Genomic DNA, 25,575 nt, shown 5'->3' with positions numbered 1-25,575 from the left:
TCGGGAGCCTGAGAAGTTTGCATCTGGTATCTGTACTGCCTACACATAGTAGGTACTTACTGCCTACACATAATAGGCACTTAGCATTCATATAGTGTTGTAGAATAAAGCTGAAATTGAGTTATATTAACTGTCTTTTGTCATTCTCTTTGTTTCTTTCAAATATATGCAGTGTTTATTTTCTCTGATCTCTTAATTTTGGTTTTCATCATCTTACAGGTTTTTGTTGTAAACCAATTCATACATTTACAAGTAGGCAGCATATTAATCATTTTAATAAAATGCTAAACATTTCTAGTTGTATTGTCCAAACTTCTGTTAGAACTCCTTTTACTCATATAAAAAGTACCTTTAGCTTTCTTAGTATTGGTATGTTTCTCTTCAGAACGTCCTGTACGGTTCCTTACAAAATACATCAAGGCTCTTGACCAGTACTCAGAGATCTCTGTTATCTTAACTGTAGACTCTCTTGCTGTTTTTATTTTCCACGTCCTTCATGTACGGAGATCCAGTCAGACTGTGCTTTCTGGTGTAGTCTAAACACATTCCTACATTTTGCTGACTTCTGGACCTGTGCTCTCACTTTTCCTTTCCCTGGTCTATTCCTACTGACATGCTGTAATTGTCATTCATTTGATACCTTCATAAATCTGTTCCTGACTCCTCTTCTGAATTCCTGTAGTATTTTTGTAATTCTCATGTTTTCTGTATTTTTATTTCTCATATTTCCTACGGTTGTAAGCTTGTTGAGAGGAAGTATGTTTTGCTCAGTTTTGTAACCTTCATGATGAGTTGTACTTACTTCAAATCCTAAGCAGATGAAAGGTGTACTTTTCTAGTTAAGCAAGTATTTCTTCATGATAAATGTCCTTGGACTTTTATCCAAATAAGAACATTCATGTCAAACAACATCGTACATTGTAAAGGCTATACGAATATTGTCTGTTACTATAAACACTCAAACTTGGCTCTTCTGCCAAGTACTGCACACAGTTTAGTTTTTAATTTCCATGTTTTATTTTAGAGAAGAGTATGATTCTTTTGTGACAAGATAAGTTATGTAGCACCCCAAAATGTTTGCAAGATATTTTCCAAGCCTTCACAGTTCCACATCTTTAAGATTATGAAACACAAGAGGAAGCAAATTCCTATCAAGATATATTCACGTAAGATGACCAACCATCTTGGTTTGCTCAGAACTGAGGATTTCCTGGGACCCAGACTTGTCAGTGCTAAAACCGGGACTGTTGGCCACCCTGACTCCACTTAATGACATTGCCATCTTCTTTGCGTATCACTGTGTTGGCAGAGTTTCAAGGAAGTATAAGTAATGCCTGGTAATTAGGTGATTGATACTGTGGGAGACGGGTGTTGGGGGCACTTGAGTTTTTATGAAGTTTCCTGATACTACTTATTTTGGACATTCTTTAATGTTCAAATGAAAATACAAAAATGTAGTTGATTAATTCATCCATTTAGGGATATATTTGTTTATGACATATCAGGGTGGTCATATCAGAAACTGGTGCTGCTCAAATTTTTAATTAAAAATTTCATAATCTGCCAGATGATTAATGCTTTATTTAAATGCACTTCATTAGCTATAGCAAAGTGAGGCAGCCTGAAATTTTCCTTGGTTCCCTTTAAAGTGGTTTAAGCTTTGGTCATAGATTCGCAGAGACTGTGTGTCCAAAGAAATGTTGAGGACGGCCTTGTCATTCCTTTGCTGGAATTGGCATTTGTGTGTGTGCATGTTACGTAAGTCAGAGAACTCCATTTGAGATCTCTCTAATAGCAGGCATGTAACTTAAAGTGGCTACTAAAAATTCTTGCAAATTTTATAAGCAGTGGCGCCATAATGGGACATGAACTGTTCTGGGATGTGCATTGTGCCTGATGGTTTGTTGGAAAAGAGCCATTGAAAATATTGATACTTTATACCAAGAAGGACATTAAAGACCTGGTTCTTCCCCTCCTCCCCCCTCCGCCTTTTTGGTTCCTGCCATTTTGTAATGATTAAATTTTAATGTACCCCATGGGGCTATGTGGAATAAGTGTCCTTAATTTGATTAATCTTTTGGCTAAAATATGCTCTTCTGGGATGGTTTCTTTGGTTGTTATTCTTTCGTTATTTTCTTGTTTTAAGAATGGAATAGAGTGTTTTTGATGTTATTTTTAGCTTTTTGTGGGTTTTTTGTTGTTATTGTTGTTTTTTGCCAGCTTGTGGGACTTGCTTACATCATGGACCACATTGTTGTAGAAAAATTACATGTGCCCTAAAAGCAAATGTATCCAACATTATATTCCTGTAGAGAAATGTAAAGATAAGATTTGGTTAATGAGAAAACAAGAAAATGGGAAAATTTAAAGTTAAAAAAGAACAGTGTCCTTTTCATTAGAAAAGGGGGATATCTATCTGTACTTCTTTAGTTATATTAGTAGAGTCATTTGGATTGATTTTTAGTAGATATATTTTGGTTTTTTTACACTAGACTTTAAAAGAATGTAAATACTAGCATTGATGTCACCATAGTTGTAATATCTGTTTTTCCTAGAGAAATCAGAAATAAGATGTAAGATGCTACTCTTACGTTTACAAAAGGCTTCAGATAAAGGAAGAGGAGCAAGTCCACTGTGGGCAAATGCTCTTTATATCTTAAGGTTTATTGTACCATGCAAGCTAGTCACTGAGAGTTTTACACTTGTGAAACTCATTAAGCCTAGAAAGGTTTCTGGTTTTGTACAATATTTTTTCTGTTCATATTTCTGTCTCATAAACTGGGAAAAGAGCCCATCAAAGTTCATTTGAGGAAGCCTTACAACTTAAACTATAAAACCTTAAAATTGAGATTTGTAATCATCTAAATAAATTACATATGTCAAATTAATAAGCTAGAAATAGTGAGTGAAACAAATTACACATGGTACATGTAAATCTCACTAAACAAATCAATATTCTGTGCCTGAATCCTTTTGAATACAAGCAGTGAGCATCTTCCTTCTAATTCCTTGAAGACTTAGAAAATGCTACTGCCATGTCCATACTAGTGTCAGTTTTTACTCCACTGCCTTTGAGACCTATTCAAAAGATAAAAGATACCTAAACCAAGTCTTTTCTTAGGCTCCCTATCTGGTTTAATAAACTATTCATCTGTTTATGTTGCTGCATCTTATTTTTCTGTCCATACCCACCTAGTCAGTCACCATGTTCTCTTGATTATGACTTCTTCATTTCTCAAATATACCTTCTCTTTATTCCTTCTTTCACTGCTCTCCTACTTCGGTTATCATCTCTCACCCATAGTAAACTTTTACTAAATTCCCAGAATTCAGAAAACTAATACTCAGTTTCTGTGATCTTGCTAAAACAGATATGTTTATATCACTTCCCAACTTGCAAATCCTTTGTCTCTTAGTGTCTTACAGAAAACAGGTGAAACTCTTAAGCAAAGAGGGTCTCTTTCCCTTTCACCTGCCTCCACTGCCGTGCACTCGTGATGTGATGAATTCTCTCACGCTAATCCTTTCCCCCAGAATACCTTCATCTCTCAGTGAACTCCCTGGTTCCCTTAACATATCCACTGGTTTGGTTTAAATATTCACTTAGACAAGAAACCTTGTCTTATGTATCCTTACAGGCAGAAAATTCTCCCCTGTGCCTTTTGGCACTTTGTTCTGCCGACCTGCTTGATTGTGAACTAACACACTACACACACCATAAACATTTTAAAGTTCTAAGCGAACAAAGCATCTTCTGGGGTATAAAGGCCACTAAAATATAGTTGTCGTGATTGTTTTCCCCCCAAATTTCTGGGATGCCCTACTTCTGTGTCTTCACAATTAAAACTAATATGTCTAATCTGGTCATTGAAATTCAAGTGTATAATAAATTAATGTTTTCCCTTCATATTTGCCTCCTGTATCCCCCTTTTCTCATGTGAAAAATAATGAGAACCCTAGTAAAGTAATGGAGTAGAGAGAATGAAATTGATTTCAGAGACACCAAGGTAGAATGGATCAGACATGGTAATGGGGTGAAGAAGAGAGAAGAATCAGTGGCGACTCCCCCCACTGTACAGTTCATATAGTACAGTGCTGTGGAGTCTGGGCTAGTCTGCTTCTGAAGTCCTTTGGGTGCTTCACATTTTAAGCACTGGAAATAGCTAGATAGGTGGGATTTTTTTTTTCATAGTAAGTAACATTTACTGACTGCTTATTACATGTTCTGGTGTTAAACATTTTGCATAGAATAAGTCATTTCATTTGAATCTTAAAATTTTTAAGCAGTAGGTACTGTTATTCCCATTTTCAGGTGAGGAAATGAGGCACAGAGAAATTAAATGACATCACAAGGTTCACTTACTAAATTGTGTTAGAACTGGCATTCTAACCCAGGAAATCAGATCTAAAGCTTCTGCTTGTAACTGTTGTTATATTTTTGTTATTTTTTCAATTTAAAATATAAGGCCTGTATGTATGTTGGATTCTAAGATACATAGCAAGTAATAAAGTTAACGTCCATGCCCAGGTTACCGAAATTATGTTTGGAAGACAGCCGATCTTTGAGTCACTATGTATGCCTATAGAGTTTGCAGCTACATCTGACAAGAGGAAAAAAACTGACAAGTTAATTTTTAAGTTATGTCCAAAGAAGTCTTGGGAGCAGGGGAGAGTGCCTCACAATTCCAACCTATTGGGAGGGATCTGGTAGAAACTAATAAGGTGATATTGAGCCCACATTACTTCTTCTTGCCTGCTTTTGAAGCGTTGTTGGAATCTCCTTTTTTTAAGTCACTGAACGACCTTGCGCACTTATTGACTTGGCTAAGAAATTGGTTCTGCATTTGTCAGATGACTGATGAATTGTTATACTCTAGTTAATATAATCGTTCAGAGATGTGAACAAGTACTAAACTGAAAGGTAACTACAGTCATAACTCCAGTAATAAAACTGAAAAACGTGACCTTCAATTGCATGTCATAGTACTTGTTGGAACAAGCTGTATTTACTGGCAATATAAATCCATGAAAAGGACCAGGGAAGAATTTTATCTTACTTGAGGTATTATAAATATGATCAGAATAGAGAGAATGCAACATTTTGATAGTCTACAAATTCTACGCTTGACTAGATGTAGAAGTTCACAGCTCCTTTTCTCAGCAGAATATAGGACTGGAAACATTTCCCACTTGTCCTCATTATGAGAGAGGCAAACAACTCAGAAAGTAAATATGGTAAGCGATGTTCATTTTAACTGCTTTCTGTTTATTTTGTAGTTCCATGTTAGGAGTTTTATTTTCAAAGGAGAGTATGAGAGGCAATGTTTAGACTTATTTCTTCCTCCAAAAATAATTTTTAAATTATTTTTTGCTCAGAAGTTTTGAATCCTGTCATTGTGTCCAACAGATTATTACCAAGTTCTTCTGGCATTTGAATTAGTTAATTTTATTTGGAGTGAGAAGAGAGCACAGCAATTCTCTTTAGCTGCTGAAGTAGTACTTTGGGAGTTAGAGGCTGAAAGGAGAAATCAAGTTATCTCTTCCAGAAAGTGTTCAGTGGGAGAAATAGTCACTTTAACTTCGTTAAGTATTTTTACTTAGCCCTTTATTTATAATTTAAGATGAAAGAATATCAAACTGGTTGGTGGGGGTGTTGTAGATAAACAACTTAAGGATAGGAGAATTGCTTGAGTTACCAGTATTTTGGGAAAGTTTAGTTTAACTACAGCTATTTGGGAACCTTTTGATGTAATATTTCAATGGAAAGGAATTGTGATTTTAAATGTCCCTTATCACTTTTCAAGGGTTTGATTCTTATAATGTACTTGTTACATTTATTAACAAGTTTAAAGAATAAATCAGATTATGAGGTTCAGAGTCAGTGTCTCTGGAACCTAAAAATTGATGGTTTTAACACTATTCCTGCTGTAGAGCATTCCTACAGGTATATAGATATTTACCTTTTCACTTTTTATATTTTGCTTCCCAATCTTAATCACCATAACTAATATGTGTCCCCTAGATAACCAATCTCTCCATTTGGGGTGAATATCCTCCTGTATAGAGTTAGCAAAGGAAATCACTGAGCAGCATTTTACATATATTGAATAACAGTACCTCGTAAGACCAGCTACATTTAGATTCCTCCAGAAATCTCATTTATGCCCCTATTAGCAGAGGAAGAGAGGACAGTGAAGCCATGAGCTCTCCAGTGAGTCCTAGACAAATCTCTATGACTCAATTCCAAATTTAACTTCAGCCACAAATTAATTGGCACATAACCCCACCAAAGATGATGACTTTAAAATACTAAGCAGAATGAAGCCTATCGGTAGAGCCTTTTGTTGAAAACAGATTTAATGTCAGTCCATTGAAAAAGGGCTCCAAATAGTAAAACCTTGTAAATTAGATTAATGAAACTACCCAAGAATTTTGCAAGAAATACAGCAAAGTATAAGAGCTATGGGCCGGCCCGGTGGCTCAGGCGCTTAGAGCTCCGTGCTCCTAACTCTTAAGGCTGCCGGTTCGATTCCCACATGGGCCAGTGGGCTCTCAACCACAAGGTTGCCAGTTCGATTCCTCGACTCCCGCAAGGGATGGTGGGCAGCGCCCCCTGCAACTAAAATTGAACACAGCACCTTGAGCTGAGCTGCCGCTGAGCTCCCCGATGGCTCAGTTGGTTGGAATGCGTCCTCTCAACCACAAGGTTGCCGGTTCGACTCCCGCAAGGGATGGTGGGCTGTGCCCCCTGCAACTAGCAACGGCAACTGGACCTGGAGCTGAGCTGCGCCCTCCACAACTAAGGCTGAAAGAACAACTTGAAGCTGAACGGCACCCTCCACAACTAAGATTGAAAGGACATCAACTTGACTTGGAAAAAAGTCCTGGAAGTACACACTGTTCCCCAATAAAGTCCTGTTCCCCTTCCCCAATAAAATCTTTAAAAAAATAAAAATAAAATAAGAGCTATCAGTTATTTTGATTGATCAGGAGTTGGTTGTAGTCACACAATTTTTAGGGGATCTATATAAGTAACTAAAATTAGGAATCTTTAAACGTAAATGACATATATAATACCTAAAATTACCCCAAAAAATTTTATTCAAAGATACATAGCAGAAATATGTATGCGTTTGAAAAATCAGTCTCGAAAATGCTTCCAGTTTTTAACAATAGTGGAATTCTCAGTGTTTTGATAGTTTTTTATAAATTTAATTGGTTTTCTTCACCTCTAATGTTAGATTGTTGGAAAAACAATGTGAATCATGCTTCATATTTATAATTGTGTAGGTGCCTGCTTGTTGTAGTTGCACTTTCTTGCTGATGGAGTATAAGTGAGAAGTGGCACTATTGATAACACTCCTAAATTTATCTTGCGTATGTGCTTTGCTCTTGCCTGTTTAATCACCCGAAGAAAATGGGGGTCTGGGAGTCCTCATTAGTTAATGAGTTAATATAATTGGTGAGTTCATAGATTAAAGCTTGGTTCAAGTAACGCTGTATTTGCAAATTAAAATATAGACATATTATTGTTAATTAGCAGATAACTTCCAAAATGCATCTGATTTTTACAAATAAATGCCATTGTTTACAAGGAATACCATGAAAGAGAGCGTATATAAAACAACAAAATCCCATCAGCTGGACTGGACATTCAAACAAGGATGTTTTACAGTTGACCAATAGCACCATAATTTGGGGCAAAATATTTAATCAAGATATCCCCCATTGCTGACACATCTTCATTTAACACTTTCTGATGGTGTTGCCTGAACTTCTTGAAGGTTAACGGTTTTTTTTTCTTTTTTGTTTTTTTAACTTTTATTTATTTTGAGTGTGTTTTTCCAGGACCCATCAGCTCCAAGTCAAGCACTAGTTTCAGTCTAGTTGTGGAGGGTGCAGCTCACAGTGGGCCACGTGGGGATCGAACCTGAAACCTTGTTGTTTCTACCACGCTCTAACCAACTGAGCTAACTGGCCGCTCTGAAGGTCGTTAAAATTTCTTTGAGTGTCAGTTTTTTAGTTGATTATAAAATAGTTTTAATTGTTCTTCCCATCTCTTTAAATAGCAGTTCATGGCAATAATATCTAGTAGTCAGAACTCTGTTAATAATTTCTAATATCAGGTACTACTTTTACTTTGTATCTTTTGTGGGGGGTCCTTAATCCTTCTCTTCTACTGATGGTAATAAGATACAGCAAACCAGCGGACTTCTCAGAATACAAACAGTTGTTTACTTGTAGCATGCCTGTTAAAGTACTTAGAACTTAAATCTTTTGGCACCCATTTTTTGTTTCTAAATAGACTTTTTAGGCATGCTAATTAATGTAAAGACAACTACTGCTTTGATGTAAGAAATGTTTAAAATGTCAAATTTACATTTTTTTTTCTATAAAGCACTTAAAGTAATGTTTAATTTTGTGATTTACAATAGTAAAGTATCTCTTAGCCCTTTTTTTGAGAAGCATACTAGTTATTAAGGTTAAAAATAGTATTAAAGGAATTTTAATTAGTTCTTCTAAGTTTGCCTATTTTCTTTAAACGTTCTGTACTATATTATCTAATAAATACTTTTTTCTGTCAGCATTAATTAATATTTTATAACTGTTATTCATTCTGAGTTGAGTGACTGGCTAAACTTTATATAATTTTTTTTTTTCCTCAAGATTTTCTCACTATTCCTAAAGTAGTAACATTGAGATTTTCCCTAGACTGTCAAATTACAGCCTGTATAACTTGTGGCACAATAAAGTTCATTGAGTTGTATAATTAATATTAAGGGTAAGAGAAAAACACCAATATCATAAGATTTTTATGTAGTAATTGTTTTTTTAAAGACTTACAAGAGGGTTATGTCCCAGTCTTTCTCCCTGAACTACATTTTAAAATGATTCAATCAAAATGTAATTTAGACAATATAATAAACAGACTTAAAATTATTCAAAATGCTAACATGTACTTAGCTTTTTGCTTTTTGGATTGACATGAGAGGTTACTGTAAGAGAACGTTTCAGTTTCAGTGATGTTAAAATGTGTTCAGTGGAACATGATAGTAAACCTTAGAGTCTGCAGCTAAAGAATTATAATTCAGTTGATTTTAGCATAAAGTCTTCCAAACTGGTTGTAGTGAGGACTAAAACAAGGATAAATACCCATATATGGTTGGAAAATAGTTTTAGCCTATACATTGTATCTCTTGACATACCTATAAAATACTTTCTGAATCAGACTAAAGCTGGACAGCATTCCCCACCTACATTCTTGTGTGTCTTATTGAGCTAGTAGGTAAAAGGGTAAAGCAGTGATTCTCAACTGAGGAAACAGCAGTTCTGTTACGTTGTAGTATTGAGCAGTAGCTCAGATCATTGCTGCTATTATTATTGTTACTATTATTTTATTTTTATTTTAAAAGCTATCTCGTTGATTGTTAGTATGTGCAAGGTACCAAGACTCTTAAGGAAAATTACTACATATGATTCCTTGTTTTATTGAGCACATACTATATACGAGGTACTGTTTCAGGTTCTGAGGATATAGCAATGAATAAACAGAAAAAAATCCCTGTTTTTGTGTAATTTACATGCTTAACGTATCTGCCTCACAACCTTGAGGCAGATAGTGAAAAGTGAAAGCTCTGAAAGTTTTCATGACTTGGCCTAAGGTTATACAAAACCAGAATTTGAAATTTAGGTGCCGTGAACCACTACCTATGCTAAGCTGTCAAAATTATTTCCCTTTGGAGATCTGTGAAAGAGAACAAGTATTCTCGATGTCTCAAACCATAGTTATCACAAATCCCATTGAAATTCTGATATAATTTTTCCCATCTTAAAATTATGCATGAAATTTTAGGAATTCACAGATTCCCAAGTGCTCATTCATAGGCTTCAAGTTAAGAACACTTGTACAGGAAGGTCCTGTCCACGGCTCACAGATACACAAGTGCCACGACTTTCTCCCCACAACAAGGCAGCGCCAGGCATTACTTAGTGATCAGAGTGGTCTTTTTGCTAAAACTGGATGCAGCCGCACAGTCCTCCTAAAAACAGAACTAATGGCCATCGCCGTTGGCATTCACAATGAAACACATTTTTTAATCCCCATCTTAGACTCTGTAAGCAATTTTTCTAAGTTGGTGTAGTAGAAAGCACAGATTTGAAAAATAAATATTAGATTTTTTTTTTAAGGAAAAAAATATCATTAGCGTTGGTATTTATCAGAATTTAAATTAAAATACTGTGATTAGGTGGTCCACATAAGGAAATATTGGTAAAAAAATTAAAGCTAATGGCTATGCTTACTTGTATTCCCTTCTTATCGGTGTTCCTTATTAGAAAGCTTATTGATAAGTTAGATGTGTGTTGTCACTGTTTTTAGATTTGAAAGTCTGTTGCTGACTTCTGTCATTTTTCTTTACTTCAAAATTTGAACTGTTTTTGGTTTCTTCCAACCATAGGGCTCTGTGGTAAAAATTCTTGTTGGTTGAGTTACTAATATTGAAACAAATTGATAAGCATTATTTATAATATCCATAAACTGGAAATAATCCAGATGTCCACCAGCTGGTGAATGGATAAAGAAAATGTCATACACCCATGCAATGGATATATTTTTTATCAATAATAAGTAGAAGGAACAAATTACTGATAGAAGCAATATATGAGTGAACCTGACTCTTTCTAGCAACAAGTAATATTATGGATAAATGAAGCAACTGGGAAAAAGAGTCCCAACCATCTCATTAAGAAATGCAGTTCCCATAAGTGTTTACTTTTTATAGTGAGTATTTTTAAATAGTAATTTTTATGTTCATTCAGCCAGTTGTGTCAGTGTTTCTGTTTTTGGATTTTAGTAACCTTATATTGTTGTGCAGTCATCACTACCAGCAATTTTAGAACAAATGCTTCCATTACCCCAAATATTCCCTCGTGACTCCATATAGTGAGTCCCCTGCCACCCCCGGTGTAGAAAGAGCAGGGGCGTGTTGGGTGCTCATGTTTCCCTTGGAGCAGCATGATGGGACAGATGTGGGATCTTTGTCCTTCCTTTACTTAGTAAACATGGGACTTTGGCTCTTCCTGTGGCTCTTCTCCTTGTCGTATGTACAGGTGTACTCATCCATAGATTCCCATTTCTTAGGAAACAGACCTCTCACATTCATTTTTCTTTCTAGCTTGTTTCCTTTGTGAGAGTCTCTGAAAATGCTCAGCCACAATATATTTTCTAAGTTACCAATTTTCCATTTTAAGTTTCCTATGCAAGTCTGAGCCCCTTTACAGAAAGAAGGGACGTGTCTCCCTTTACTTCAGCTATGTAGTCTACCACAGAACATTTTTTAAAGTTTCCTAAAGTCAATTTGTATTTTGTTTCCTGTCAAGTCTTTTTTTTTTTTTTTTTTTTTGATTAAAGTTTATTGGGGCGACAATGGTTAGTAAAGTTACATGGATTTCAGGTGTTCAATTCTGTAATACATCATCCATATTTCACATTGTGTGTTCACTACCCAGAGTCAGTTCTAAGTCATTTTTATTTTGTTCACAACTTTAAATCGTTACCAATCTACCCCTAAGAAAGACTTCTGAAATAGTGGATTTCCTGAAGAGATTCTTATTCTCTCAAGGTCAGTTTTTTAAGGAATTTGAATCTGGTCTTTCTTACTCTACTTTTAACCATTTTCCTTTATGAGGAAATTAAGTAATTAGTAATTAATGGAATTCTGCAACAGATTTCTTTCAATCTTCAGTCTCCTTCAGGTTTAGGAAAATCCTTATACATAACTTCAGCTAAATTCTAAACCAGTGTTTAAATTCAGTTTTTATATCTCTGCCTTCTACTTTAGCAATTAACGGGGCTGTTTATTGTTTAGCATATTTGTTCCTTTGCTGACAAACCCTCAAGGAAGATAGTTCATTTCAGAGGTAAGGTGAAAGAGCAGAAGAAATGGAAGGGTTTTGTGGGTCGTGTAAGTAGAGAGACAGAATGGTTCGAGGAGGGTGGATTTCCAAACGTTTGAGCTGGGGAGAAGTAAAGAGAAACTATTTTAGTTGATTTTGAGGCCCCAGAGTACCAGTTAAAGAAGTTGATTATTGAATGTTGTTTTTATCTCATAATTTTTTTTATAGTTATAGTTCCTCTTAAGATGATAATTTTGACATTTCGAAAGTTGGCCATAAGTCCAGTTGTTAAGTCACAATTGTCAAAGTCACAATTTTTGTCATTTACCATTTTAAGTGTAAAAATCAAGATTACAGTAAGAATCAAGAACAGAAGTTCTTCCTAGAGAAAGTTTTGGCTTTGACAAAGAAGCAAGAATCACTAGAGTCAAGAAAAATGGTGTCGTGTAAATTACCTGGGAAGAGGCACATTAAAAAATTTTTTTTTTTAACAAATGTGTCTTTTCAACCAGATTCTCAGGTTCCCTGACCAAGCAGAGGTTAGGAAGGGGCCACATAATCAACAAGCCCCGTTATTGATCTTGTAATACGCCATCGTGAAGGTTTGTGACCTTCATGAAGGTAAGTGACCCAGGGTCAAGTTTTGACCAGTCACTCACCTTTGCCTGAGTTGGTCACTGGTTTTACTCATCTTCAGCCTTTAGTACTTGGGGCTAGTTTGAATTGGACTGGAGGCTTATCAGGCCTGTGCCTCCATCTATTCCAAGTGTAGCAGTCACTTATTCAATGAATGGAAACAAGACAGTCCAGGAGAAAACAAAACACATGAGACATATTAGTATGTCTCATATTTAGCTCAAATAGATGAACAAAAAGCAAAGCAACTAGCTGAAGAATTAAACTAATGGCAAAAATATTTACCAAATAATACACCTCCAGGCCAGAACCAAAAGGCCTAATTGCCTTACATTATACAAAGACCTATTTGGTGCAATCCTAAAATAACAAAATAAATTTAACAGTGTAAGCTCAAAGAACCGTTTGGAGCTCTCATTGTTGAGAGTGACTCATCAGATAGCAAATTCAAAGAACAAGCAGAAGTTGGGCACAAGCAGTCCACTCAGTACACTTGTTTGTCAAAGGGCATCATTTGGAGTGATACCCAAAGAAGGTCTTGGGTCAGTTGTCAAAGAATGAGAGACACCATTTAATATCTGAAACAAACACAAAGCTGAAGTAATTGATTACTTAAGAAAAAGCTATCTTCGTCAGACACTGCCTCCTCTGAGCAGAGCAGTCTACTTGCTAGTCTTACAAGGTTTTAGGGAATTAGCGTTCAAAGGCTGACGAATTTTCAAAAGCAGGAGTGAGTTAATATCAACTGTAGAAGCACTGTTACTCAAGCGAGACAATTGTTGATTAGTTGGCATTGAGGTGAGTTTTTTGAGTTGTAGATAAAAATAGGAAAGAAGTCATCAAAAAGTGACACAACACAGCCCAACTACATAAAGGATAAAAGAATGCAGGAAGACGAGTCTTATGTGTGTTAAAGTAGTTGGTTTGCTCTTTGGGATGTTTAGACAATTCTTGTCCCCAAAGTTAGCACATTCCCTCTAGTTGGATTCAGAAACACAAATTTGGAGGCCTCTTTCATTAGAACCCTAATTTTTTTTTAATGTTTCTCCAATAGATCATTATAGATCTATGTGGTTGTGTAATGTCTACATGGCAGTATTATAATACTATATTTAAATGATTTTTTTGCATTAAATAAGCCTGACTTCAGTTAAATTTTACAAAGTAATTTCTTCATTTGTTCCAAATTTGTATGCATGCTATATAGTGTGGAGTATTCTTAAAGCTTATAGTTGGTTCAACTTTTATTTCTTAAAATTATAATCTGGTAAGAACCATGCAGCTCACAAAAGTTAAGGAGACTATGTTCAAGAACCAGAGAAGAGTCTGGAAATGAGGAGTTCAAGTTTAGAAATAAAACATAGGAGCTAGTAAATGGGAAAGTTAACAGCTAACTTTCTGTGGGGTTTTTTGGAGGAGTCCCCATTCAGAAACAGAAAAAATATAGTTGATACACCATGTATTTAAAGCCAGGAGTGAAGGAGAAGGTTTTGAATGGAGGAAGGCCACGGCAATAGACATGGCATCCTGAGGAGAAATAAAGGAATGGCGTAGAGATATAGGTGAAACACAGGATATCTTTTCTAAGAGTATAGGCTGGAATGTTAGAACATACAAAAAGATTGAACACAGACAGATACATACCAAAGTGAGTCCATTCTTGATTGACTGACTTTCAGAAGTAAGGGGCTATGGATAATTGGCAGTTTGCAGAAGCATATTCACTAAAACAAGTGATTATAGGTTGATTAAATGTGTTTAAGCCAGTTCTTGTAGTTACTTGTTAATATGACTAAAGAACTGTCATTTCTTGATTAAAAAGGTTTAAAACCTGTTCTGGTGGCTACTTTTGTGTTATAGCCACTGACCAGTTATTTTTTTCTAGGAGTGTGGGAGCTTTGTAGTCTTGTGTTATCCCCCACTTTGGAAACTTTTAGGAGCTTCTTTATTCTCAGTATACTGAAATTTTATCATGATAAGCCTTGGTATGGGCTTCTTCTTTTTGGTGTTATTTTGTATTGATTTCCAGTATTTCATCACGGTAAGCACCCAGACGTTTTCAGCCTGGGCATTGGTATTCTTCAGTTCTGCCTCTGATTCCTGACCATTTTCAGACTCTTTGTACCTCCCCCACTTCAGTAGTAGATATTTGTCCGGCTTTGTCTGCTAATTCATTTACCATTCATGTGTCTCAGGGGTCAGCAAATTTTTTCTGTAAATGCCAGAGTAAATATTTTAGGCTTTGCAGACCAGATAGCCCCTACTGCAACTTCTTAACTCTGCCATTACTGCAAGGGAGCAACCACAGACAAGTCACAAATGAATGGGCCTGGCTATATTTCAATAAAACTATATACAAAACAGGTAGTGGGCTGGATTTGTTTACAGACCCCTGCTCCATCCTGTTCATCTTTCTAGAATATTAGCTCAATGAAGGCAGGATTTGTTTTTTGTTTCCCATTGGGTATATCCTGTACTTAGTAGGCACTCAACTACTTATGACTCAAGGTTACAGTTGATTCAGGAAAAGGGGGTTGGGGGGACATGTCTGTCACTGCCATCTTGTAACCAATAGACTATCCCTTCGTGCTGTTCTTCAGCCTCCCCCCCTTTTTTCTTAATAGAGTAAATATTTTATTCTAATTGAATTTAGGATGAGACTGGAAGTCGTTTGTAATTCTCAAGTTTCTTTCTACCTCTGTTGTGTTATAAAGAGCCCTACCAGTAGCATTCTTGTTTTTGGAACGCTTCATGTAGTATGGTATAGTAATCATTTTAAAGAAATCTGCTTGCTTGGGTGTGTAATTTATATAAGAAGCACATGAATACAAAGATATTACCTAATAATTTTTTTTTTTCTTTAATAAGGTACTAGCGTTTGACAAGTTTGCACCATGCGTGAGTATAAGCTAGTCGTTCTTGGCTCAGGAGGCGTTGGAAAATCTGCTCTGGTAAGTCATTTCTCACTGTACCTAAGCTATTCACTGCAAGATATGTTCTTTTTCTGTTGAGTTTCAGGTTTTGATTATTTGTTTTATTTGTTAAGGTGAAATCCTATAGTGATTTTAGAAGCACTATATTTTTCTTGTAATTTTAGTCCATTTTTAGTTGTATCTGGGTAGATCATACGTATTCCCTCTGGAACAGTGGTTTCAGACCAACATAAGGTATGCCAGAATACAGTTTGAGCTAAGCACAGAGGGTGAGTGCATAAAATATGTGTCTGTCTGCATTTCAGAACCAGATAAGAATGAATTTTGGTCTTTTGTCATTGAGAAAAAGAATATACATATATTTGTTTTATGTTGGAAAACAAAGCTTATTAAAAAAAAACCTTCTCAAATATTACCTTTGACTATCCAGTTTTTACATTATTTTAGTAGCCGTGTTTTTTGTATCAAGGAATAGTATAACAAGAAAAAAGACACAACTTGATGGTAGTAGGTAAGGAAGGGACAAAACTTAGGGAAATTAACTTGATGAATAGTTCAGAGTTTAGCAAAGCCCCACAATAAGATAGATCAACCATCTCACTGGCCACTTAGAGTGACTACCTAGCACAGAACTTGACATGCTTGGATCAAAGTTAGAAGTGTATACAACAGCGTGTGCTGCTTTTTCATTTGTAATTATGTCCAGAGTGATGGGGAGGTGTTTGGAGTGTGCGCATATGGGTGTACCCAAAACAATTAGCCACTTTCTGGATAAAATTCAAATTTAAGTCCTTGAGACTGAAACTAGAGACATTTAAAGCTTTTTCTTAATATGTATCTCTAAATTTAGAAATACCTAATAAAGAAAATAGTGATTACTAATTTTTAAAAAAGCCTTCTAAGATAATCTCACCAAATGCATACATTCAAATGTAGTAGTGGTTGTATTTTTTTCATCAGTGACATAACCACCTATGTGAAATCAATGTTTTCAAATGTACAGATTTTGATTTGTTCTCTTCTTTAGAACTGTAATGGTATGTTGTATTGTTTGTTTTTTTCAGACTGTACAGTTTGTTCAAGGAATTTTTGTTGAAAAATATGATCCTACGATAGAAGATTCTTATAGAAAGGTATGGTATTTTAAGAAGCCTTTTGCTTCTGTCTTTACTATAAATTATTGTTTTTAGCTTTATAATTACTGAATGTTGTTTACAAAGTAGGATGAAGAAGCAGAGTTAATTTATAAAATTAGTGGGGAAAGTTCACACTTGATTATTTCCTGGCATTGAATGTTTACCAGTTTATGAGAATCTTAAAACGCTTGCACGCGGGGGTTCTCTCTCTCTCTCTCTCTCTCTCTCTCTCTCTCTATATATATATATATATATATATATATATATATATCTGTCTCTTCCCCCCTCCCCTAGAATTTTAATTTATCCTGACCCCAACATTGTAATTTGACGCACAAGCTTTAGAGCTAGGTTATCTATTTCAAGTGATAGCTCCATATTCTACACACCCCCATCCCAAAGACTGAGCACTCTCACATTCCTTCTTTTTAACCTAAAGATGTATATACACAGTCTCCCTAACCTTCCTACTATAATAACTCCTTGAGAAAGTGCCACTGCTCATAATAGAAAGGTTTATTTCTCTGTCCGCTAACACAACATGTGACAATAAAACTTAATGTGCAGACATTGTTAAGGCAGTAGGGAGAGAGCTGTCTCCCACCTTACGCAGCGGCTTGTTGCTCTACTGTTTCCACTCCTCCCTCTCTGTCCAATCTACCAAACGAATGAAACCCCTTTCTGCACCCCAGCTGTGAAGCAATATAACTTTTTCCACATCCAATTCTAAATAACTTTTTTCCTAGGAAATGTTAGATGAAAAGGAGTAACAGAGATATATAATTTATTTGATAGCTGTCTTCTGCTTCCTTGCTATCAGAAATTGTATTCCAGTGCAGTGCGGGGGTTGTGGTTATCTAGGGAAAGGAAGGTATATCTAAAGTATGGCAGAATTGAGATAGAATCACTTGTGATAATATTGGAACTATTAGTGGTTTTAATATGTTTTTGAGCTATTTTGAAATCATTTCCTTTCCAGAATTTAGTACTGAGCAATTCATATAAAGCTTGGATCTTGTAGGTATCCGTGTGTTGAGTCAGAATACATAGTTTTTCTGTTAAAAGTATTGCTTGAGATTAGAGTTACTATCACTTATGTCTGTTTTAAATATCATATAGTAGCTTTTGTGTATATTAATAAGATAGTCTTGTTTACATCAAAAAATGAAAGTGCTATTTTGACTTTCCTCTAGCAAGTTGAAGTAGATGCACAGCAGTGTATGCTGGAAATCTTGGATACTGCAGGAACGGTATGTAAAACGCAGTACGAAGTATATGCACAACTCATGCAGTGTTGACCTTGTAAATGCTAGTAATATGTAGACAAATAGTAGTTAAGCTTATTTAAAAGTACTACTTGCATTAAATCTTAAAGCTGTTTTTCTTATTCTCTTGAATTCTGTTTTTTGTGTGTGTGCTTTATAATTACAGTGGGTCAGTTATTGAAGAAATAAATAGATAAATTGGGTGAAAATTTTCATAGTCTCACTAGGACTTTTTAAACAAGTGAAAATATATTATCATATTTTAAATAATGTGGATAATACTTGGGTATGCTTGCCCACCCACTCTTTGTTTATTTGCTTGCTTGCTTACTTACATGATACATATTTATTCCTCAGTGGCTATGTGAAGTATTTTTAAAGGAATCTTTCCTCCTTTGAAGTATTTATGGACTAGCTAGATTTGTTGGTATCTGAAGGTGAAGGGAACATTTGTTCTGGATATGTGGTATTCATTCAACTAATGTTTGAGTACCTGATATGCGCCATGGACTGTGTTCTTACCCTCAAAGGCTCACAGTCTAGTGAAGGAGGAACAGTGTGGGAAAATGGAAAGATATAGGCAAGCGTGCTGGTGGACCGCCTGGAACTAGAGCAATCAGAAAAAAACGCTGCCTTTAAGTAGCTTAAGAGCATCTTGCCACAGACTATAATTTTAGGAAATGTTACATAATACTACATTATTCTTTATTGAGCTCTAATTATAGACTTTGAAAATTGTCAAATTAACTCACAACATCATTGGGGTTTTTTTTCAACGTTACTGTTTTTTAATGATTCCTTCTTTCTACTGTAGGAACAATTTACAGCAATGAGGGATTTGTACATGAAAAATGGACAAGGCTTTGCATTAGTTTATTCCATCACAGCACAGTCTACATTTAATGATTTACAAGATCTGAGAGAACAGATTCTTCGAGTTAAAGACACTGATGACGTAAGCTGACTTCTTAATTAATAAATATTTTGTTTTAAACCCTTATTGTAGTGATAGCCAATTTATAAGTTAGAATTTAAATCCAATTTAAAGTAGGTTTATTTTGAGGGGGTTGTTTTTCAAAAGGTTTTTCTTTGAAATGCAAAAAATGTATCTTTAACACTCATACATATTTCAAATATACCAGGGGTGCCAAACTGGAGGTGCTCAAAAAAAGTAAACAAGTGGACACTTCAGTCAGTGTTGTTCAAGCAGTAGTTCGCCGTAATCAGAAGTGTCTGGACTCAGATGGTCACCACTTTGAGCACCTCTTGTAATTGCAGAAGTCAAACATGACTTGTATTCATCTTTTGTTATTGGTATATATTATTACAATTTTAATAGTTTTTCCTTTCTTAAAATGTGTATACATTTTTTTGGCACCCTCTGTATATAATGTGGAAAATAAGAAATTCCACCCTCTCTGCTTAATGTGTATAAAATAAATTCTGTATTCTTCCTATTTTTAAATCATGCTTTTGGTAGGGAGGAGGAAGAGATGTGGGTAGCAAATTTTACTAATAAGAGCAAATGATGTTCTGGCCACATTTCTGGTAGATTTAAGAGACTTTTTAACAAGCATCAGTACTGTATATGAACACATCTGAAGCAACCATGACAAAAAGGGAGCATGGTAATAATTTTTAAAGGAAACCAACAGATATATTAGACTAATGTTAATGTTCATGCCCCTTCAGAGTGCACCATAATAGAGTTTAATCCTTATAGGAAACTTCAAAAGGATTACTCATCACACACTAGATATAGCAGTGGTCCTGCAAATTAATCTTGCATCAAAATCACTAGTAAAGCTGGTTAACACAGATAGCCAGGAGCTGCTCCTGGAGTTTCTGATTCAGTAGATCTGGGAGGGCGTTTAAGAATTTGTGTTTCTAACATGTTTCCAGATGGTGGTGATGCTGCTGGTCTGGGCACCACACTTTTAAGAACCCTGTACTATCTATAGTTTAATTATAGCAAATACTGTGCAAGCTCAGAGGCACCTATGGGAAATGCTGCCATTTCCTGGACTTTTGAAGCAAGAACTTTGGGGGACCCTACATATTTACAGCAATCTCAGCATTTCTTAATATAATACTCGATATCTGTTCCTAAAAAGCCAAAATTCAGGGTGGCCGGTTAGCTCAGTTGGTTAGAGCGTGATGCTGATAATACCAATGAGTCTCTTTAAACATACATACATACATACATACATACATATATATATATATATATATATATATATTCCCCCCCCCCCCAAGCTAAAATTCTTGATTTTTTTCTATTTTGGCTTTCTTTCCAAAAATTCTTTACAAAGTCAGTCTCTAAATGATTAATAGGAGTTTTGTAGAATAAGTGTTATTTTCTGTAGTGTCCTTTTAAAATTAAAAATATCACATGTATCCTAACATGATTAATGTGGCCTAGATTTTTAGTAAATTAAGATGATTTTACTTTCTGGCATTTTAATATATACTACATGAGAAACTGAAAATTTTACTTTAGGGACTTTCCAAATTTCTCCTTTTTGTGTTCTGAAATTGAGAACTATTAGTTGATAAACGCATGTCAGGAAACCAGAAAACTTAAAAGTTGATTCACATCTCTAAGAGAAATATTTTAAAATTTTGAAATATATTGACTTCACGGCAACACCCTTTTCTACTTCCTTTTTGAAAGGTTTTGTGTTTTGCGAACTATAATCAGTTATTGTGATACAGTTTTAAGGGGTTTTTACTCTTTTATAAGTAGATCATAGCTTGTTTTCTAAAAGTTTCACATGAAAATTTCTTAAATTAATATTGTTAAGGGTTTTGTATTTAACTGTAAATTTTATTACACATTATTAATTTAGTATTTTTCTCTGGCATAGTATAAAAAATAATCCTTCGAGTTGACTCTCAAAATTCTTTCACTTTGAATTTATATCACATATTTATTTACTTATTTGTTTTTCACAAATATATTTTTAGGTTCCAATGATTCTGGTTGGTAATAAGTGTGACTTGGAAGATGAAAGAGTTGTAGGAAAGGAACAAGGTCAAAATCTAGCAAGACAATGGAACAACTGTGCATTCTTAGAATCCTCTGCAAAATCCAAAATAAATGTTAATGAGGTATGGTGAAATACACTTTAAAAATTTGATTTGGAATTCAACATTCAAAATTAATGGAAAATAATGTGTGTGTAGTAACACAACCCCAAGTTAACGTGTACTCAGGGCAGAAATCATGTTGATCTAGGTAGACACCTTATGTTAAATGTAACATGTTAATAAACAACAATGCTATTTTAGCCTCTTTATTAAATGCTGGTACAGTAGAATTTACCGTGAAAAGAAGGAAGGCTGAACAGAAAATGATAGGGGTGGGGCAGACAGATTAAGTCTACAGATATATGAAGGATGTTACGTAAAAGATGGAGACAAATTCAAAAAGGCATGCATAATTCTTGCCTTGAAGGAACTTAAAGTCACGTTGGAAAGGTACATAAAAAGATTTGAAGAAGAGTAAAGGATTGTTTTCTTTGGATGATGGTAAATGTTCTAACTGAACTAAGATTAAGATCTCTGCAACTCCTTCAGCTTAGTACTTACTTTAAGGAGAAAAATTTTTACCCTCCCAAAAAATAAACAAACAGGAAAGAACTTGGCAGTTGCCAAAGAATACCTGGTTTTACTCTCATTTCTTAACTGAATAGAGTATTTGCTTTCTGGGTTTGTTTATATCCATGGAAAGTTCAGTTTTTTTTCATTTTACTTTTTCATTTTTTGTTTATTGGGTTTTTTTCTCCTGTAAATTAAAAATAATCAATATGTTTGCAGATCTTTTATGATCTAGTGCGGCAAATTAACAGAAAAACTCCAGTGCCTGGGAAGGCCCGTAAAAAGTCATCCTGTCAGCTGCTTTAATATACTAAATGCATTGTAGCTCTGAGCCAGGTATGTTCATTTATATTTTCCTCTTTTTTTTTCTTCTTTTCCTCTAACTTTTAGCCTCAACTTAATTTAGGGCACTCTTGTCAAGAAAGCAAATACAGAATTTTTTGTTCTAAAAAAGAAACAGTTACTTCCTATTTAAGATATCTATGAGTTAGTATTATATCCTAGTAATTAAAATAATTATTATGTTTACATATCAGAAGTAAGGTATTTCACGTAAGTGAATATTCTAGATAAGTTAATCCAATACATACTTATACTTCAATGGGACACTAGTCTGTATTGACAATACAGTGATGAACAAAAGCAACCTCTCTTTACCTTAAGCTAATTAAGGTCTGTGGAATAAAACGTAAAATATGATAAATGCTATGAGAGAATAAATCCAGTGTGATACTGATAATAAGTACCCCTGACACATTTATTATGTGCCAGGCACTCTTAAGTACTGTCTATAAATTGAGTTCTTGCAACAATCCTGTGAGGCAGGAACTGTTATGATTCCCATATTACACTGAGTGAACTGGGGTACAAAAAGATGGTTACTTGTTTGAGCTCTGCTGTTAGTAAATAGCAGGGTTAACTACAAGTTGTGTAGGGGATGAAGAGTTCCCGGGCAGAGAGAACCACAAATACAACCCAGAGATGAGACAGCAAAGGAAACTGAGCATATAACATTTTATATAGTTTTTGAAAACAGTCATATTAAATGAGTCAATACTTGGTAAGCAGTTAGATCAGTGCCTGGCACATGGTAAACCCTCAATTATTAGCTACTGCTGTTTGCCAATGATAATGGTTTCCTACTCAGTTGTCATTAAACCATATTGTACTGTACGTCTATCCTTGGGCACTTTTTTGTAGTGTTTGTCACAAATAATTTTTTTTTTTTATCCTTGGGCACTTTTGACATTTATGGTTCAGCTTTTTCCTGTGTTAAATGGCCCTGTACCATCATAGTACTCTGATTCTGTATCTTTTGTGGAGTTTTTGACCCTACTTTCTGTTTAGAGATAGATATTTCTTCTCATTTTTGATATCCTTTCATTCCTGACGACATGCCCATTCTTGGCACACATGTGCCTGAGCTCACACATTCCCATCTGTCTTTTCCAGTTTGCTACATTGAATTTGCTAGGACTTAGGAAACTTAAACTCTATCAGACTCTAAATGAGCGCTTAAAGTTCAAGGCATTTATGAAAATTATTTGAGCAGACACATATTTAACAACATTTCTGGAACTTGGAACAAGTCTGATCCCCAGAAAAATAGTAATAAAGGAAACATTTTTTAACCCAGGCATTTTTGTAGAAAATCATCCAAAGTAAATAAATATTTGTCAATGAATTCTGATTTTACTTCTCTTATTTACATCACCCACAATTTTTTTTTAAGTTTAATTACATATGATTTTAGTATAATACCAGTTTTTTCTGACATCCATCTAAGAGTTGATAGCATCTGTTTAAATATGAATTAGAAAGTATATAACTGTCATCATGAACTATATTCTGTCTACTCTGAACGAGCTTTTTAGCCACTCTTACAAGAAGAGTGAGGAAGAAAGGTCTTAATTTTCTGATACTAGAAATCCTGGTGAGATATATGTTCTATACTTATGATGTAATTCTAGGATTGTAAACACTCATAGGATCACCCATTTTGTTAATATTGCTATCTGTGTTTTAATCCTAATTCTAATAAAATGGACCCGACCTAAAATTTTAATGTGGGGATTCCCCCACACACACACTTTTAGTCTTTGGAAGGTAATGCACAAAAATTTACACTAAGGTACATTCCCTTTTTGTATCTAAAACTTTTCGTTTGACGAGTTTCAAGAGGCAGCAGAATAGATGAAGTCATTCCAAAAAGATGAAAACATGTACCCGAGCTTTGCTTTGCTATAAATTATGGTACATTGTCATTAATGTAATGATGAGGACAATCACCTGTACTATATTCATTTCTAACACTTTAACACTGTTGTAATGTGTTCCTTTGGATGTTTAGAGTGTTATTTTTAACCCATCTTTTCAATTTTTTTCCTTTTGACAGGTCTGAAGAACTGTTGCCCAATTCAACAGTGCCAGCATTCCAACTTTGTTAAACCTACCAACATCTTAAATGGACTTTCTGTGGTGGTACCCTTTGAGAGGCGGATGAAAGCTACTACATCAGTTTGCACATTCTAATCACTTTCCAGTATCACAAGAGAGATTTTTACTTATATAATAGTCCTAGAGTATGCAGCTGGTAAAACCAGAGGCTACAATCCAGTATTACTGCTAAGAGACATTTTTCATCCACCAATGTTGTACATGTATGAAAATGGTGTACTGTATACTTTAACACGCCCCATACTTTGTATTGGAGAGTACAATAATGTAAATCCTAAAAGCACCACTATTTTAGCATAATAAAAGAAAGTCCAAAGAGCTCCTATATAGACTACTCCAGATAACTTTGCTTCTTTGATACTTGTAGCTTATTGTAATTTTTTTTAAGAAATTCAAGGTCATTATCATTCTGTTGTACAAATAAGCGCTTTGATTAACACAGCTATATAATTTTTTTTAATTTTTAAAAAACCTGTGGAGACAGTGATCTTGTCTTTAAAATATGATAGTCCTTTCAGTATAATGTCTTAGATTAAAGACGTTGCCTTTAATATCTGTTGGGAAGGAAATGTCCAGACTTTTCAAATCTCTTATTATATGTTTCCTTTTTTGTTTACATAGGGAACAATGTTTATAGTTGTGTGTACAGTGGGGGTCTACAACAAGAAGTGTATATTTTCAAACAATTTTTTAATGATTTAACAATTTTTGTAAATCATTTTCAGGCTTCTGCAGCTGTAGATTCTCACTGTGATCCCTTGCTTGCTCATGCATAAGTGTATTTGCAATACCAAATATACAGGTTTAGTATTTTTGCCTGTTAGTGATTGTTTCACATGTGTAACGTTTTGGTTGAGACGTTAAATGGTGGACGAGTACTGTGGATGTGAATGTGGGAAGTAATTTTAATCATGTGTAATTGGTCACAAGGCCTAAGTTGCAGTAACTCTTGCTGTTTTATTTAACAATGCCTTGTTGCTTTGTATGCATTAACGTTTGGGTGTAAAGATTGTGTGTCTATCCAACAGGGAGCCACAGTATTTAAATTGACCAACCTAATGTTACAACGACTTTGAGGTGGCCAAATGTAAACTAAAAGCCTTAATTAAAGTGGTGCAATTTTGTATAACTTAGCATCAGTAGTTCAATAAATTTGGATTGCCATGCAAGGGCTTGTATTATAATTACTTGCCACTTGAATGTGTTTTGTGTAATGTTTAACAGTGCTAGTAAATAAATGTAGGCTTAACTTCTTTTTAAATGTAATAGGTGCATTTTACATAGTGTGGTCTCATAATTTGATATTTGGGCAAGCCAGACTCATTCATTAAGTACAGAAATGATGAGTGGAAAATGTCAGATTTTTTTCCTAGTATTGTTTGAATATCCACGTAACCACTTTTTGAATTTTCCTTGGGAAAGAATTTTGTAAATCAAGCAATATTACTTATGAACATATGCCTTCTGGGTAATGTTCAATAGCTGTTTGAGGTGTAGGACGAAGAATTGAAAATACTTTGACAGATGTTACGCTTAATGGATTTTTTTAAAAATATAGGATGGAGTTATACTTAGAATATTATGGTTATAAAAATTTTTGAATAAGTGGACTCAAGTACTACTTTCTTTTTAGATAACAGTTCTGTCTTTGTC

General features: G+C 34.8%; 1 protein-coding gene across 2 annotated transcripts in view; it reads left to right on the top strand.

Moving 5' to 3' along the window:
• Positions 1–25,106, top strand: part of RAP1B (RAP1B, member of RAS oncogene family) — a 39,908-nt gene extending 14,802 nt beyond the window's left edge. Inside the window, exons 2-8 of one of the 2 annotated variants that reach the window (XM_019748970.2) lie at positions 15,400–15,482; positions 16,529–16,597; positions 17,794–17,850; positions 18,680–18,820; positions 20,833–20,976; positions 21,685–21,801; positions 23,861–25,106. In XM_019748970.2, coding sequence (XP_019604529.1) covers positions 15,426–15,482; positions 16,529–16,597; positions 17,794–17,850; positions 18,680–18,820; positions 20,833–20,976; positions 21,685–21,771 — 555 coding nt within the window. In that variant the 5' untranslated portion in view covers positions 15,400–15,425 and the 3' untranslated portion in view covers positions 21,772–21,801; positions 23,861–25,106. Of the gene's footprint in view, positions 1–15,399; positions 15,483–16,528; positions 16,598–17,793; positions 17,851–18,679; positions 18,821–20,832; positions 20,977–21,684; positions 21,802–23,860 lie in introns of those variants that run through there. The other variant, XR_012493920.1, reaches the window with a different exon arrangement.
• Positions 25,107–25,575: the final 469 nt, after the last annotated feature.

The sequence above is a fragment of the Rhinolophus sinicus genome, linkage group LG02 (assembly GCF_036562045.2).
Source record: "Rhinolophus sinicus isolate RSC01 linkage group LG02, ASM3656204v1, whole genome shotgun sequence".
NCBI lineage: Eukaryota > Metazoa > Chordata > Mammalia > Chiroptera > Rhinolophidae > Rhinolophus > Rhinolophus sinicus.
Note: the sequence above shows the minus strand (reverse complement) of the source record. Positions and strands in the feature narration are given on the sequence as shown.